This window comes from Vipera ursinii (assembly GCF_947247035.1).
Source record: "Vipera ursinii genome assembly, chromosome: 1".
Taxonomy (NCBI): domain Eukaryota; kingdom Metazoa; phylum Chordata; class Lepidosauria; order Squamata; family Viperidae; genus Vipera; species Vipera ursinii.
In genome coordinates this window covers 349,106,988-349,124,164 of record NC_139512.1, presented here as the reverse complement: position 1 = coordinate 349,124,164, position 17,177 = coordinate 349,106,988, and the positions used below count along the sequence as shown (strand labels likewise).

At 44.4% G+C, this 17,177-nt stretch overlaps 1 protein-coding gene across 1 annotated transcript in view; it reads right to left on the bottom strand.

Moving 5' to 3' along the window:
- NF1 (neurofibromin 1) overlaps nt 1-17,177 on the bottom strand; it is a 232,623-nt gene that overhangs the window by 184,696 nt on the left and 30,750 nt on the right. The window contains exons 5-9 of the mRNA XM_083379640.1: nt 14,940-15,046; nt 14,457-14,524; nt 12,674-12,749; nt 11,610-11,767; nt 6,601-6,774 (exon numbers count right to left, since the gene is read on the bottom strand). Of these exons, the coding sequence (XP_083235766.1) occupies nt 6,601-6,774; nt 11,610-11,767; nt 12,674-12,749; nt 14,457-14,524; nt 14,940-15,046 (583 nt within the window). The remainder of the gene's footprint in view (nt 1-6,600; nt 6,775-11,609; nt 11,768-12,673; nt 12,750-14,456; nt 14,525-14,939; nt 15,047-17,177) is intronic.

The window sequence follows — 17,177 nt, the reverse complement described above, 5'->3', positions numbered from 1 at the left end:
CCATCCTTCTGAGGTTGGTAAAATAAGGACCCAGATTGTTGGGGGCAATATGCTGACTCTCTAAACCACTTAAGAGAGGGCTGTCAAGCACTGTGAAGCGGTATAATATGTCTAAGTGCTATTGCAGACTTCCGGTCTGCCATTGTGGTCACCATGGATGCTGGGAGGCGAGCTCCATCTTCTGCGTTCAATTTTGCACCGCTGGGGGACCCTGGAAAGGGTCAAAAGTGGCCCTGTAGGGGTGACAAACAAGGAGGGGATCCCCGCTTGATCGCGGGAAGGCAGTAGCCCTTCCACTTGATCTGGGGTAGCCCTCCAAACCAGCGGATGAAAGACGGCCATAGAAATACGGCCCATCACTAGGCTGCAGACAGCCAAAGTCAAACTTACCACCAGGCACTTCTAAAGCAATGCGGATGAGACTGGGTAACATCTGAACCTCTCTTCAATCCTAACTATCTTTTCTACCTATATAAGCTGCCCAAAATATTTTTTCCCCTGTGGAGAGAGGGAAGAGAAATCCTATCCCACCCTCTAAGAGCAGCGGCGACTGACTATCCAGGGGAGTTTAAAACATTGAAAGAATAACCTTATTTTAATTGGATTTATATGTTTCTAAAATTTGGGGACCAAAAGATTTCTTATCCCTATTGAAGATTTGGGTTTTTACTTACAAAAAAGAAGTAAAATTGGAAAAAGAATTATAAAAATTTTGCACTTAAAAAACTTTAAATGGCATTGGTAACATCTTGTGGCTAAATCTGATATTACAACATGTTATTGTCTAAGAGAGACTTGGCTTGAAGCCCAGACTGCAGATAAGACTCCTTCAACCTTGCAGTTATCAACTGTGAGAAGCTCAGCTGTGTTCTACACCCAGTGATAAAATTATTTTCATTCCCTCATTGTAAAGCTTTTAATTTGATACAGTACTAAGAGAATATGGATGAAGATCAGAAACAGATTCTTTCTATGTTGAAAGCAATTCATGAAACTATTTTTTTTACAAATTTTATTGATTTTCTAATATTACATTCACATATTTGAAAAGCAACGTAGTGGCTGGGTAGTAGTAATTCAATTACATACAGATATCATTAGTACAGATTTCAAATTGCTACCATAAATATTTCCTCTCTTTTTCCCTTCATATATACTGTCAATGTGTAAATTAAAAGACAAGTTTTATCCTATCAATCACATAGAAAATAACTTTCTTGTGTATATCCATAGTTTTTTAGTTTACACATATGGCAATTGTTTTAACATACAATCTTTTAGACAATCAATGACCTAATAGATCTTTCAATTTTGATTTCCACTAACATTTAGATTTAACGTTTGATATTTATCATTCCTAAGATTTTTAGTATACTCCAAATTCATCTATCACCATTCCTCACAAAATCTAATATTCAAAATATACATCCCGTTTACTTAACTTCTCACCCTCTATGTCAACAAATTAAGGATACAATATTTTTTGCTAATTTTCAGGGTTTTTTAAAGTAGTAATCAAAATGTCTTTTTATTTCAATATTTAATACTTCCTCTCTTCCTCTTTGTATCTGCTATCTCTTGCTTAAACTGATAATTTTTGTTTTTAACATTCCTTATAGACCCATTTATAAGGGACGCGGTGGCTCAGTGGGTTAGGACACTGAGCTTGTCGATCAGAAGGTTGGCAGTTTGGCGGGTCGAATCCCGAGTGCTGCGTAACGGAGTGAGCGCCTGTTACTCGTCCCATCTTCTGCCAACCTAGCAGTTCGAAAGCACGTAAAAATGCAAGGTAAAAACAGCGTTCCGTGCGCCTTTGGCGTCTAGTCATGCCGGCCACATGACCACGGAGACGTCCTTGGACAAATGCTGGCTCTTCAGCTTTGAAATGGAGATGAGCACCGGCCCCTAGAGTTGGAAACGACTAGCACGTATGTGCGGGAGAATCTTTACCTTTACCTTTATAGACCCATTTATTACTTTCAACAATAAGTTTTTAGCTTATCTACATTATTCACCTTTATATGACCTTTATGCACAAATCCATATTCAAATTAGCTATTAGTATTTATACTGCTAAATTTTAATGACCAAAATTTTTTCTTTATCTCAGTTCTTGTGTTCAACATACACATATTATCTATTTAAGTACATTCTGTTTCAGATTTCAATAAGATGGTCGAAACTCCATTCTTCTTGAGTTTTGTTCCTGGTCTTCTTCCATATTGGTATTTTAAGCTAAAGGCTTTACACTTAGAAAATCCAAAAGAGAGAATTTTTTTTTAGGTAGGGAACACAAAGCCTTTCACAGCTGTTGTTTCAAAGTTCTCAAGGTTATGTATCTTATCTATTTCCCTGGGCCTCTTTTAAAGTTTCCCTTTGAGTCCCAAAGTTCTTTTAATCTTTTCAGTTTTTCTTTTTTCTTTTCATAAGAAAGAATCCAGATTTCCAACAGAAGTAGACAATGAAAAATAAGAAATAAAAAAATCTTCCAGTTCACATGCTTTGAGAAATAAAGTTCAGTTACTTTTTAAATGTTTAAAATGCCCCTGGGTATTTAGTCGCCACTCTTTCTGGAGGGAGGGCTAAAGTCCCCCTTCCCTCAACGCAGGGGGGAAAATGCTTAGCAGCTTAAGGAGGTACAAAAAGTAATTAGGGTGTAAAATAGGTAGATCTCACCCAGTCTCTTCCGCGCTGCTTTAAGAGTTGCCTGGTGGAAAATGTGACTTCAGCTTTTCACAGCCTAGGGACGAGCCATAATAGCCGGTCCTTTCATCTGCCGGTTTGGAGGGATCGCCAGGTCTAACAGGAGATTTGCGGCTCTCCCGCAATCCAGCAAGCGCCCCTTCGGGGCGACTTTCAACCCTTTTCAGGGTCCCCCAGCGATGCGAAACTGGACGGGGGAGAGAGAGCAAGTCTCCCAGCCGTCCATAGCGGCTGCGTGGCAAACCGGAAGCCTCATGAAACTATTCTTACAGCTTCTGATGAAATAAGATGCTATAGAAAAGAACAAGATGTCAACCTAGATATTCAAACCCTAAGTTTGACTACAATTAAAGAAACAACTACACAGAACACAATAGAAGAAGTGGAACAATCAAACACTATGATAGAGGATTCAATGGACCAACAAACACAATTAATGGAAAACCCACAAAAGGGACTGATAACACTGAAAATGGAAGACTTTTTATATAAACCAGAAGAAATCTGAGGAGCAAGAAGAAAAACAGACCAAAGGAAAGATAAGCATTCCAGGACAACTACGGGGAGATGTAATAATAGAGAGACGATTTGTTAGTCCTTCCAAAAGAATGGCGACCAGATGGTCTCTTTTATTTCAGATAATATATACAATAACAAAGGGAGAACTATTTGATGATTTAAAAATACGGACATGAAAGGTGAGTTGGCAAAGAAAGAAAGCTAGAATAAGGCTGAAGAAAATTGGAGTTTGGATTTATTAGTGAGGATGTTACGTTATTAATTAAAATAGAATATACTCAAACAGACAAGATGTGTACTTTGAATACTAGATTATGTTATGAATTGAGATAAAGAAAAGTTTGGTCATTTAAAACTTGGAAGTATAAATATCAACAGTTAAATTTGAATATTGATGGGAAATTAAAAATTGGGGAAAACAAATAAGATATTGTCTATAAAAATTGAATGTAAAAGTAATTAAGATATAAACTAATTTTTTAAATAAATGTAATAAACCTGTCTACGTAATAATAATAATAATAATAATAATAATAATAATAATAATAATAATAATAATAAACCTTTATTGTCAAAGTACAACATGTGTACATTGAGATTAGCTAAGCCTCCCCCGGTGCTCTCTCCCAACACACAGTGACAACAAACCCTCCATCCCACCACACTATGTGAACCAACTACACCACACACGCCTCCCAAGTCAATTCTGCATAAGATTATGTCCCATGTAAAAGCCTAACAGCCCAGGGATAAAAGCTATTTTTCAGCCTGTTGGTACGGCTGGCTATATTCCTATATCTCCTACCGGATGGTAGGAGAGTAAAGAGATACCGTCCAGGGTGTGAGTCATCCCTGAGAATCTTCCTCACTCTTCCAAGGCAACGAGCCCTGGCGATGTCATCCAGTGGTGTCAGGGGACAGCCCAAAATGTCTTGTGCTGTGCTCACTACCCTCTGTAATACTTTCCTATCCGCGGCTGTCAGACCAGCATACCAAACCACAATACCATACGAGAGGACGCTCTCTACAGTAGACCGGTAAAAGAGTAGTTGATAAAATAAGAACTGATTAGTTTAAATATGAGATAGTAGATATTAAGAGAAAAGGAGAGAAAGTATTTGATGTCGACATAAAGGAAATTTTGGTCATTAAATTTAAGACATTTGGAAATTAGTAGAAAACAAGCATGTTATACTGATCAATTAGATGATGTAAGATGGTGAGAAATAGAATATATTCAAATAGATAGGACATGTATCTTGAACATTAGATTTTGCGATGAATTGTGCCAAAGGAAACTTTGGTTATTTAAAACTTGGAAATTTTAAATGTTAAATTTAAATATTGATGGGAAACTAAAAATTGGGAAAAACTAATTATAGGATATTGACTGTCTATAAAGAGTGAATTTTAAAGCAATTAGGATATGTATAAGCTAAAAACTATTGATAAATGCAACGTTATTTTTACTTAATTGATATAACAAGAATTGTATGACTTAAACATGAGACAGTAAATACTAAGGGGAAAACAGAGGAAATATTTACCGTATTTTCCGGCGTATAAGACGACTGGGCGTATAAGACGACCCCCTACATTTCCTGTTAAATTATAGGGTTTGGGCTATACTCGCCGTATAAGACTACCCCTCTTCCAACGCACACCAAATAAAAATTAAAAAACATCAGATTTGATTTTAATATGGTAATTTTAATTCAAATGCTTATGACATGCAGGTACTTAGTAGGAAAACTGTCACTTATAAACATAAGGCTGTTTGTCATCAAACATGTAAACATAAAACAGTGCAAGTGGATTAAACTTAATAATAATAATAATAATAATAATAATAATAATAAGAAGAAGAAGAAGAAGAAGAAGAAGAAGAAGAAGAAGAAGAAGAAGAAGAAGAAGAAGAAGAAGAAGAAGAAGAAGAAGTTGGAAGGGAGCTTGGAGGTCATCTAGTCCAACCCCCTGCTAAGGCAGGAAACCCTATACCATTTCAGACAAATGGCTGTCCAGTCTCTTCTTAAAAACTTCCAGTGTTGGAGCATTCACCACTTCTGGAGGCAGGTTGTTCCACTGGTTAATTGTTCTAACTGTCAGGAAGTTTCTCCTTACTTCTAGGTTGCTTCTCTCCTTGACTAGTTTCCATCCATTGCTTCTTGTCCTGCTTTCAGGTGCTTTGGAGAATAGCTTGGCTCCCTCTTCTTTGTGGCAGCCCCTGAGATATTGGATCACTGCTGTCGTGTAACCCCTCACCCTTCTCTTCGTTAAACTACACATACCCAATTCCAGCAACCCTTTTCCTATTTTCCTAATTCACTTTTTCACTTTTCCTAATTCACTCTAAAGCTTTCCCTGCGCAGAGCCTTAAGTAACCCCAGCTGCCTGCAATTAGTGCAGGTTCACATCCCATCAGGCTCAAGGTTGAGTCAGCCTTCCATCATTCCGAGGTAGGTAAAATCAGGACTCAGATTGTTGGGAGCAATAAGCTGACTTTGTAATAATGCTGCTTGTGCGGGGGGGGGGGGGTGTGTGTGAAAGCTCTAATAGGCAGGCATATACATAGAATGAAGGCTATTGCTAAGCACATTGATTTGTGCTTTAAATTGTAAGCCGCCCTGAGTCTTCGGAGAAGGGTGGGATATAAATGGAATTTAAAAAAAAGACCAAATGGGAGATCTGCTCCAGGTTTTCCAGCCAGTCCGCCCAGTTCCTGAGTCAAATGTGTCCTTAGAGCTAAGCAGCTGCTCTGCTACGCATTCCCCACCTGCCTTTCAAATTGCTCTTGCATTCCCCACCTGCCTACAGCTGCTCTTCAACTTTAGAAGGAAAAAAGCCCAGACCCCAGCCTGTAAAAAATCACAGACTGCAGCTTTTACTCCAATTGGTCCCGCTTTCCCTGCGCAGACTAAATGGAAGATCCGCTCCAGGTTTTCCAGCCAGCCCTGTCCCTAAAGTTTCAGCACCCGGCGTATAAGACGACCCCTGACCTTTGAGAAGATTTTCATGGGTTAAAAAGTAGTCTTATACGCCGGAATCTACGGTAATGTGGTAGTTTGAGATTTGTACTAAAGACACTTGTATGTTATTGAATTATTGATTAACCCAGCCACCACGCTGCTTTTTAAATACTTAAACGTAAAGCTAGAAAATCAATAAAACATTGGGGAAAAAGTCTAAGTGTTATTGCTATGAGTGAGGAATTTTTTCAATAAAAAAGGCAGGACTCTCATTAACTACCATTAATCAACTTAGACACAATATCAAGCCAGGATCTGACAAGCTGCCCACAAAGAATAATTAAAGATTCAGAATTCAAAATCTCACACATACAAAGCAGTATATAATTCTCGAGTTCATTTTATTTTTTACCTTGAGATCTACTACCATGGACTGCACTAGAAGAAAAATCACTGAATTGTCTTCCCAGCTGATGTATGTTGAGGCTTTGCACAATTTTACACAAGCGATGGCTGCACTTTCAGTTAGCTGCCTACTTCCGCTGTGGCCCGCCAGCGCCTTCCTGAGGTTGTCCAAGAATTGTTTCTGTAGTGTCCAAAACATATGAATGAGAAAATAAGTTAAAATTGGATCTACCGTATATACTTGAGTATAAGCCGACTCGAGTATAAGCCGAGACCCCCAATTTCACCCCCCAAAACTGGAAAAAGTTATTGACTCGAGTATAAGCCGATCCGCCGTTCTGCAAGCCTCTGCCGCCAGCAGAGGCTCGATCCGCCATTTTGCAAGCCTGAATACACAGGAATACCCTGTGTGGCCGCGGCTCGTCGGCAGGTCTCCGTTCCTCCTGCCGACCTTTGGGGAGGTTTGGGCGCCTCCCCAAACCTCCCCAAACCTCGGCAGGTCTCCGTTCCTCCGCGCAGACCTGCCGACGTTTCGGGAGGTTTGGGCGCCTCCCCAAACGTCCCCAAACCTCGGCAGGTCTCCGTTCCTCCGCGCAGACCTGCCGACCTTTGGGGAGGTTTGGGCGCCTCCCCAAACGTCCCCAAACCTCGGCAGGTCTCCGTTCCTGTTTGGGGAGGTTTGGGCGCCTCCCCAAACCTCCCCAAACCTCGGCAGGTCTCCGTTCCTGTTTGGGGAGGTTTGGGCGCCTCCCCAAACCTCCCCAAACCTCGGCAGGTCTCCGTTCCTCCGCGCAGACCTGCCGACCTTTGGGGAGGTTTGGGCGCCTCCCCAAACGTCCCCAAACCTCGGCAGGTCTCCGTTCCTGTTTGGGGAGGTTTGGGCGCTTCCCCAAACCTCCCCAAACCTCGGCAGGTCTCCGTTCCTCCGCGCAGACCTGCCGACGTTTGGGGAGGTTTGGGCGCCTCCCCAAACGTCCCCAAACCTCGGCAGGTCTCCGTTCCTCCGCGCAGACCTGCCGACCTTTGGGGAGGTTTGGGCGCCTCCCCAAACCTCGGCAGGTCTCCGTTCCTGTTTGGGGAGCTTTGGGCGCCTCCCCAAACCTCCCCAAACCTCGGCAGGTCTCCGTTCCTCCGCGCAGACCTGCCGACCTTTGGGGAGGTTTGGGCGCCTCCCCAAACCTCCCCAAACCTCGGCAGGTCTCCGTTCCTGTTTGGGGAGGTTTGGGCGCCTCCCCAAACCTCCCCAAACCTCGGCAGGTCTCCGTTCCTCCGCGCAGACCTGCCGACCTTTGGGGAGGTTTGGGCGCCTCCCCAAACGTCCCCAAACCTCGGCAGGTCTCCGTTCCTGTTTGGGGAGGTTTGGGCGCCTCCCCAAACCTCCCCAAACCTCGGCAGGTCTCCGTTCCTGTTTGGGGAGGTTTGGGCGCCTCCCCAAACCTCCCCAAACCTCGGCAGGTCTCCGTTCCTCCGCGCAGACCTGCCGACCTTTGGGGAGGTTTGGGCGCCTCCCCAAACGTCCCCAAACCTCGGCAGGTCTCCGTTCCTGTTTGGGGAGGTTTGGGCGCCTCCCCAAACGTCCCCAAACCTCGGCAGGTCTCCGTTCCTCCGCGCAGACCTGCCGACCTTTGGGGAGGTTTGGGCGCCTCCCCAAACGTCCCCAAACCTCGGCAGGTCTCCGTTCCTGTTTGGGGAGGTTTGGGCGCCTCCCCAAACCTCCCCAAACCTCGGCAGGTCTCCGTTCCTCCGTGCAGACCTGCTGACCTTTGGGGAGGTTTGGGCGCCTCCCCAAACGTCCCCAAACCTCGGCAGGTCTCCGTTCCTGTTTGGGGAGGTTTGGGCGCCTCCCCAAACCTCCCCAAACCTCGGCAGGTCTCCGTTCCTCCGCGCAGACCTGCCGACGTTTGGGGAGGTTTGGGCGCCTCCCCAAACCTCCCCAAACCTCGGCAGGTCTCCGTTCCTGTTTGGGGAGGTTTGGGCGCCTCCCCAAACCTCCCCAAACCTCGGCAGGTCTCCGTTCCTCCGCGCAGACCTGCCGACCTTTGGGGAGGTTTGGGCGCCTCCCCAAACCTCCCCAAACCTCGGCAGGTCTCCGTTCTTCCTGCCGACCTTTGGGGAGGTTTGGGCGCCTCCCCAAACCTCCCCAAACCTCGGCAGGTCTCCGTTCCTCCGCGCAGACCTGCCGACCTTTGGGGAGGTTTGGGCGCCTCCCCAAACCTCCCCAAACCTCGGCAGGTCTCCGTTCCTGTTTGGGGAGGTTTGGGCGCCTCCCCAAACCTCCCCAAACCTCGGCAGGTCTCCGTTCCTCCGCGCAGACCTGCCGACCTTTGGGGAGGTTTGGGCGCCTCCCCAAACGTCCCCAAACCTCGGCAGGTCTCCGTTCCTGTTTGGGGAGGTTTGGGCGCCTCCCCAAACCTCCCCAAACCTCGGCAGGTCTCCGTTCCTGTTTGGGGAGGTTTGGGCGCCTCCCCAAACCTCCCCAAACCTCGGCAGGTCTCCGTTCCTCCGCGCAGACCTGCCGACCTTTGGGGAGGTTTGGGCGCCTCCCCAAACGTCCCCAAACCTCGGCAGGTCTCCGTTCCTGTTTGGGGAGGTTTGGGCGCCTCCCCAAACGTCCCCAAACCTCGGCAGGTCTCCGTTCCTCCGCGCAGACCTGCCGACCTTTGGGGAGGTTTGGGCGCCTCCCCAAACGTCCCCAAACCTCGGCAGGTCTCCGTTCCTGTTTGGGGAGGTTTGGGCGCCTCCCCAAACCTCCCCAAACCTCGGCAGGTCTCCGTTCCTCCGTGCAGACCTGCTGACCTTTGGGGAGGTTTGGGCGCCTCCCCAAACGTCCCCAAACCTCGGCAGGTCTCCGTTCCTGTTTGGGGAGGTTTGGGCGCCTCCCCAAACCTCCCCAAACCTCGGCAGGTCTCCGTTCCTCCGCGCAGACCTGCCGACGTTTGGGGAGGTTTGGGCGCCTCCCCAAACCTCCCCAAACCTCGGCAGGTCTCCGTTCCTGTTTGGGGAGGTTTGGGCGCCTCCCCAAACCTCCCCAAACCTCGGCAGGTCTCCGTTCCTCCGCGCAGACCTGCCGACCTTTGGGGAGGTTTGGGCGCCTCCCCAAACCTCCCCAAACCTCGGCAGGTCTCCGTTCTTCCTGCCGACCTTTGGGGAGGTTTGGGCGCCTCCCCAAACCTCCCCAAACCTCGGCAGGTCTGCGCGGAGGAACGGAGACCTGCCGAGGTTTGGGGAGGTTTGGGGAGGCGCCCAAACCTCCCCAAACAGGAACGGAGACCTGCCGAGGTTTGGGGAGGTTTGGGGAGGCGCCCAAACCTCCCCAAACAGGAACGGAGACCTGCCGAGGTTTGGGGATGTTTGGGGAGGCGCCCAAACCTCCCCAAAGGTCGGCAGGTCTGCGCGGAGGAACGGAGACCTGCCGAGGTTTGGGGACGTTTGGGGAGGCGCCCAAACCTTCCCAAACGTCGGCAGGTCTGCGCGGAGGAACGGAGACCTGCCGAGGTTTGGGGAGGCGCCCAAACCTCCCCAAAGGTCGGCAGGAGGAACGGAGACCTGCCGAGGTTTGGGGAGGTTTGGGGAGGCGCCCAAACCTCCCCAAAGGTCGGCAGGTGGAACGGAGACCTGCCGAGGTTTGGGGAGGTTTGGGGAGGCGCCCAAACCTCCCCAAAGGTCGGTAGGAGGAACGGAGACCTGCCGAGGTTTGGGGAGGTTTGGGGAGGCGCCCAAACCTCCCCAAACGTCGGCAGGTCTGCGCGGAGGAACGGAGACCTGCCGAGGTTTGGGGAGGCGCCCAAACCTCCCCAAACGTCGGCAAGTCTCCGTTCCTCCGCGCCCTGCCTGCCTGCTTCTTTCCGCTGCGGAAAGAAGCAGGCAGGCAAGGCGCGGAGTTTGGGGAGGTGCGCGCGCACCTCCCCAAACCTCCCCAAACTTCAGCAGGTCTCGGACGGTGGTGGCTTGGGAGAGGTGCGGGCGATCCCGGAAGCACCAAAGCCTCGGCCGCGCACAAGTCCTCGGTAAGTTTTTTTTGTTGACTGGAGTATAAGCCGAAGTGGAATTTTTCAGCCCAAAAAGTGGGCTGAAAAATTCGGCTTATACTCAAGTATATACGGTAAGTTCAAATTTCATAACAGACATTGTTCTGCTTGAAGATCACCATTTATTTGTCAAGCGTGGGAAATCAGGAGTCCAGGCAGTTCAAATGAATATAAAGGTTTATTGCAAGCTTAAGCTCTCCACAAGAATCTGACCTACTAACAGTCAAAGCTAATTGGCGGTAGGTAAGTCAATGGAATTTAAGATGGGCTGAACTTAGATCTCTTGTGAGTGCCAAGGGACTCAAGACTGATGACGCATTTGACCCCTCCCTCAGGCTCAGCCTACATCATCTCCTACACTACTGATGGAAAAGAAGTTTTTGTTAAGGTTAAGATTCTAACATATTCTGAGTCCAAACCACTTTTGGAGTGCAAAACCACTTTTGCGCTGTTATACTCCAGGAGAAAAAACAAAAATTTGGGGGCAGAGGGTTAAATCTAATAATATCTAATCATATCACTTAGATTTCTGAAAGAAAGTGGGCTGGAAATCCCTTAATAGAAAATAATCCTGTGCATAAAAAAAACCTAGCATGTTAAAGAGATGGACTGCTCACCAACATATAGTACAGGTAGGTCTCACTTAGCTTAATTTAAGTTTATACTATAGTACCCATTTTTCAGATGGTCAATAGTTTTTACCAATCGTCAAATCCACATATTTGGTTCTTGATGGCTATTTACTACCACCATAACCATGCAGGCAGCATACTTTACGTAGAAGCTGCTGGAGAAGAGTGGGAGATTGCCCTCTGCATTGAATGGACGAGCTTCCCAAAAGGACCTCTTGAAACAGACCAATACAAAAGATTACAATAGCCTGCTCCAACAGGACTGCACTTACATTTCTTGCTTTTGTGTTTGTTTCAAAATAAATCAACTCTCCGTACAAAGAACCCTCGTTAGAAGATATTTCAGCTTTCTTTACCTTGTTCATTTTGTTTTCCTCCACTACATCCTTCGCAATGTCTTGGATGATTTCTGGACAAAGGACGAGGAGGATAATTTGCAAGGGCCAAACAGCTGCTTTGCGTTTCGTGCTTTCAGCAAATCCATCTACCAAATCAAACAGCTTCTCTGCACAATCTGAGCCAAAGAAATGAGATGACACAAAACATCCTGAGTTCCACTTACAGAAGAAGGATAAATGCTAAAAGTCCCTCCCATTTTTAACACAGTACCAATAATTAACAGTACGTGAGTCCTAGATGTGTGTGTGAGAGAGAGAAGGAGGAAAGGCAGGCAGGCGAAAGAAAGAAAGAAAGAAAGAAAGAAAGAAAGAAAGGAAGGAAGGAAGGAAGGAAGGAAGGAAGGAAGGAAGGAAGGAAGGAAGGAAGGAAGGAAGGAAGAAAGAAAGAAAGAAAGAAAGAAAGAAAGAAAGAAAGAAAGAAAGAAAGAAAGAAAGAAAGAAAGAAAGAAATCTAAGTAATTATGACCTTCAAGAAGAAAACACAACCCAGCCTAAACATTTAGCCTGGCTTCCCACCATCACCACCACCAAGTACAGGCTGAGGAACATTTTGAGAAGTACAAACATTTTCTCTAAAAAAACATTGAGTAGGAGCAGTTTGAGATCTGCATGCCAGATGTTAACACAGAAGACCATTTTTGCCTTAATGACACAAGCTTAAATGCCAATTCCCAACCCCCACCAGAAAGATGCTGCGTAATCACAAATGGTTAAACCAAAATGGCATGACTATTAACATTCTGGCAGCGATTGAGAGGAACTGGAGTCCTGGGAAGCTACAGAGCCACAAATTCATCAAACTAATGAGATGAGGGATGTGGTTTTGGTGAGAGGTGAATCTCCAGAGTTCCTTTCAGTAATGTGGTACTCGCATCCAGAGACCATGTTCAAAACAAGTCACTTTAGAAGATTAACGTGGTTGGTCTGCAATTATGAGAACTTAGCCATGCAAGGAGACTCTCTTGGATGTAACAAACAAAATTTACCTGGCAAGGTCTCTTTCTGGTTGGATAAACCCTTACCTGACAGATCTGTCTGTGGTGTCTGGTATAGCTTAGTAAATTCATCCGGATAGTTTTCCACCCAGTTCCAAAATGCCTAGACAATATTTGTCAGAAAGTACAATTAATACCAAGAATACGTTTTGTACGGGCGCTACATGTTTAGATGGTAAATGATGGAATCGTGCCCTTTCTGATTTCACATGTGAAAGGATATACAGAAAAGAAAAAGCACATAAAATGTTCCACTCTTATCTTTAATGCATGAATCAACTCAGAATGTAACTAAATGTCCTACTGCACTTACTAAGTTACAATTATGATGCCTACGACAGAAAAGAACATCATCTGACCTTGTAATTCTGGTTTTCTGCTTATTTTAATGTAACTCAAAGGGATTCAGATAACTTCCTTAGGATTCATGTATGTTCACTTAGCAAGGCAAACTAAGAGGCCCTTAAAACCAACCTACATAAAATTCCAATAATACATACGTCTCAAAAGACACGAATGAAAAATGCAAAAACCTTTCCTTGTTTGATAACACGCACACACACAGCATATTGAAGTGTTTCTCAGCCTTGGCCATTTGAAGATGTGTAGACTCCAACTTCCAGAATTGCCCAGCCAGCATGGGGAAGTTGAAGTCTACATATCTTCAAGTGGCCAAGGCTGAGAAACACTGGCATGTTTTTGAGAAAATGGTAAAGATTATTCTTCTGCCCAGTTAAGATGATGATGATGATGATGATGATGATGATGATGATAATAATAATAATAATAATAACAATAATAATAATAATAATAGATATCGCTGTACCAGGAGATGCCAGAGTCGAAGAAAAAGAACTGGAAAAAAATTACAAACTACCGCGACCTGGCCATCGAAACTGCACAATTATGGATGAAACACGTAACAGTGATACCCATTGTCATCGGGGCACTGGGAAATAAGTCCAAAAAGTTTGCAAAATACATCAAGAAACTGCAGCTTCCTGCAGTAACTCCAGCAAAGCTACAAAAAACTGCGCTACTCGGAACATCTTACATTTTAAGGAGATACCTGGTTGATACCTAGGATGCTGGCAGCAACCCGTGTCAACCATTAGTGCCTGTCAATTTGTGTGTTCAGTTGACTGAGTTTCATGTTTTATGAATAAAAGTTTTATAATAATAATAATAAAGTTGGAAGGGACCTTGGAGGTCATCTAGTCCAACCTCCCTGCTCAGGCAGGAAACCCTATACCATTTCAGACAAATGGCTGCCCGGTCTCTTCTTAAAAACTTCCAGTGTTGGAGCATCTTCTTCAATACAGGTAGTCCTCGACTTACAGCCACAACTGACCCCAAAATTTCCCTTGCTAAGGAAGACAGTTAAGTGAGTTTTGTCCCAGTTTAACGACCATTCTTGCCTGGCTGAGAATTTTTAACTGGGGTTTTTAATTTTAGGGATGATTTAATCTTTTTAAATTTGTTTTTAACTTTTGTACTGGTTGTTTTAAATGCCCTGTAAACCGCCCTGAGTCCTTCGGGAAAGGGCGGTATATAAATTTAATAAAATATAAATATAAATACTTTGATCCAGCATATCTAAGTCCTTGGCATATATATTTTTCTTATTATATATTCACTCAATTTGGCCTTCCATTCCTGGGCATAAAAAAAAATGAGCATGCATTGGAACTGACAGAAACATGTAAACACATCCAGAGGCTCGTCCAACTCCATTGCTGGGAAACTATATCTCTGCTCAAGTTTCTGCAAAGACAACCTGAAAAAGTTACAAGCAAGGGAAATAACGTACCTTTTCAAGACTATTGATAACTGCCAGTTGTGCTGCTTTCTTGAGAGTTTTGAACTTAAAGACTGTCTCTGTAAAAAAAATCAGAAAATGAGAATTCATATTGTAAGTCAGTCTTCATTTATCTGGCACCCTTGAATGTGTTGGGTTATAGTCCCCATCATCTGAAGGTAGCAATGTTAGGGGATAAACTAATTTACAGCCCAGCATACATGGAAGCGTTAACTGAGGAAAGCTTAGACCAGGGGTAGGCAACCTCGTCTCTTTTATGACTCATGGACTTCAACTCCCAGAATTCCTGTCAGAATTCCTGTCATGAGTCATAAAAGAGCCGAGGTTGCCTACCCCTGGCTTAGACCATGATAAGCCATAAAAAAGCCATTTGCTTTTATATATATGGGCTTCCAATTTCAACAGTATCTTTTCCAAACATATAATCAGATCCACAGCTTTAAACTTTAAACTGTCAAGAACTTTGTCGCATACCTTGTAGTATACGCTTCAGTTTAATACAGTCCACACTGATGTATTGCAATAGCTCAATATCATGGACATCAGCATTGTCTTCAGAGCACACTGTCAATTCCTGCAATCTGCAAAAATAAACAACCTTCTTAAAACAGAGGATAACGCTTGTGTGGTAAAGTGGGGAGGAATATATAAGGTGGTTTTGAGTCCACGAGTGCAAAGGAATTAAGGATCTCTCTTCAACCTATAGTTAGATTTTGTTGAGTATGTACAGACAATGCAACAGAGTTAGGGACTAAGGATTTGTCCACTTTGAAATGATTCAATACAGGCAGCCCCCGTATTGCTAACTCTGTCTTTAACTTGAATTTGTATGTCAGTCAGAATTTGTACTTAGAAACAAACTGCCTGTTATTAAAAATGGCAACTGTCCTTCTGCGAGCCAGCCAACTACTGAAGCCACCCAGTGCTTTCAGTAACCATTGAAAATAGGCTGTATATTAAAACACGCACAGCTTCAGCAGTTCCTGAAAGTTTATCACGTTAGAAAGAAGAATGCCAACCACCATTTTCAGTAATATAGGCAGTTCAATTGTATTTAGGGGTTGTCCTTAAATCAGACTTTATTAATCTGGGGACTGATTGTATTTCCTTGTTTTATAAAAACAAACAAACAAACAAACAAACAAATAAATAAATAAATAAATAAATAAATAAATAAATAATAAAGATCACACACCCCTACTTGAATGGAATTGCCTGTTGATTTGACTAAGCCACCCTACCATAAAACCGTTTCTTGATTTAAATCTTTTAAACATTTTCATTAGGGTGTTTATAACCCCGCCTATTTTATAAAGTGCAGTGAGACATTTTACTGTGTCTATTACTCCTGCGTAGGAGATATGTATGTAGGCTATGCTCTCCCGCTGCACAGACCATGTGCTGCATATGAAATATTATATCAATTACTTCTAAATTTTGAGATACAGTGGCAAGTAGACCAACACTTTGGCCTGTGGCATAGACCCATGACTTTCCCATACAATGAAATGTCTTGACTCAAACCTTTGTTCTACAAATATGAAGAGAAGAGTACACTCAATTAATAGAAATTGTAATGGCATGTAGGAAAGTCCTTGGGAGAGAGGATGAAGGGATGGTGCCAAGGGAATGGTCAGATAAAAGGGTGCTTAGCCCACAGCTGCATAGTGGGTAGGTCAAGAAGCTCAGAAGAGACCCTCCCTAACTTCTCAGGATGTAAAGGAGAGGGCAAGAGAATGGTACTTTCAGAATAGCAGGATTCTGCTAATGTAGCCTTACAATGAAGTAGAATTAGCTCATCTGGTAATGAATCCTATCTGGTTAACCCAGTAAGGCCGACAGCAGTACAGTCTTAAGTAAAGATGAAAGTAAAGGTTTCTTCTGCCCAGTTGTGTCTGACTCTAGGGGCGGTGCTCTTCTCAAGTTTCTTAGCCGAGGGAGCCAGCTTTTTTTCCAAAGATGCTTCTGTGGTCTTGTGGCCACCTTCCCACCCAAGTGGCATCTATTTATCTACTTGCATTACAATGTTTTGAACTGCTAGGTTGGCAAGAGCTGGAGCTAGCTAGCATCATGCACAGCTCGGGTCTAGAACCTGGGCTGTTGAGTTTCCAGCTGACAAGCCCAACATCTTTAAACGCTGAGCCACTGCGTCCCCTACAGTGCATGTGCTATTAGTTTACATGCAATAAACCCCAAGTCACTACTGAATTTTCCACGAGTACAGTTCCTTGATACTCTTCGCAGCTCCATAATGAAGCCTGCCAAAAAAGCAAAACTTCCAACCATTCATTCCTTGACCCCAATTCAATTAACTGCATAATTAAATTTACATGTGTCTTCTCTTGCTTGTCTCACTTTCTAAATGACCCGTGCTCTGGCCAGGGAGCTACAAATAACTGAATCAGATATTCTATGTCAGTTGAAAAAAACCTGGTTGCCTAAGTCTCAAATCTACAGAGGCATATCTGAAAACAGAAACACTAAGGGAGTTGTTAATTTCATCCAGGCACAAAAATATTTAATTACTCCTCCCTGACATGGGAATGTGATGGAAACCCCTCTGCAGATCTTAAAGCAGAAGCACGGTTCTCCAGAGAAGCAATAGCAATATTGCACTTGCAGATGGGAGCCAAATGGCCACCTCTTTAATGTCTATGCAACTGAGATCACAAATTGAAAGCATCAATTGAAATCAACCCCACTTCCCAACCA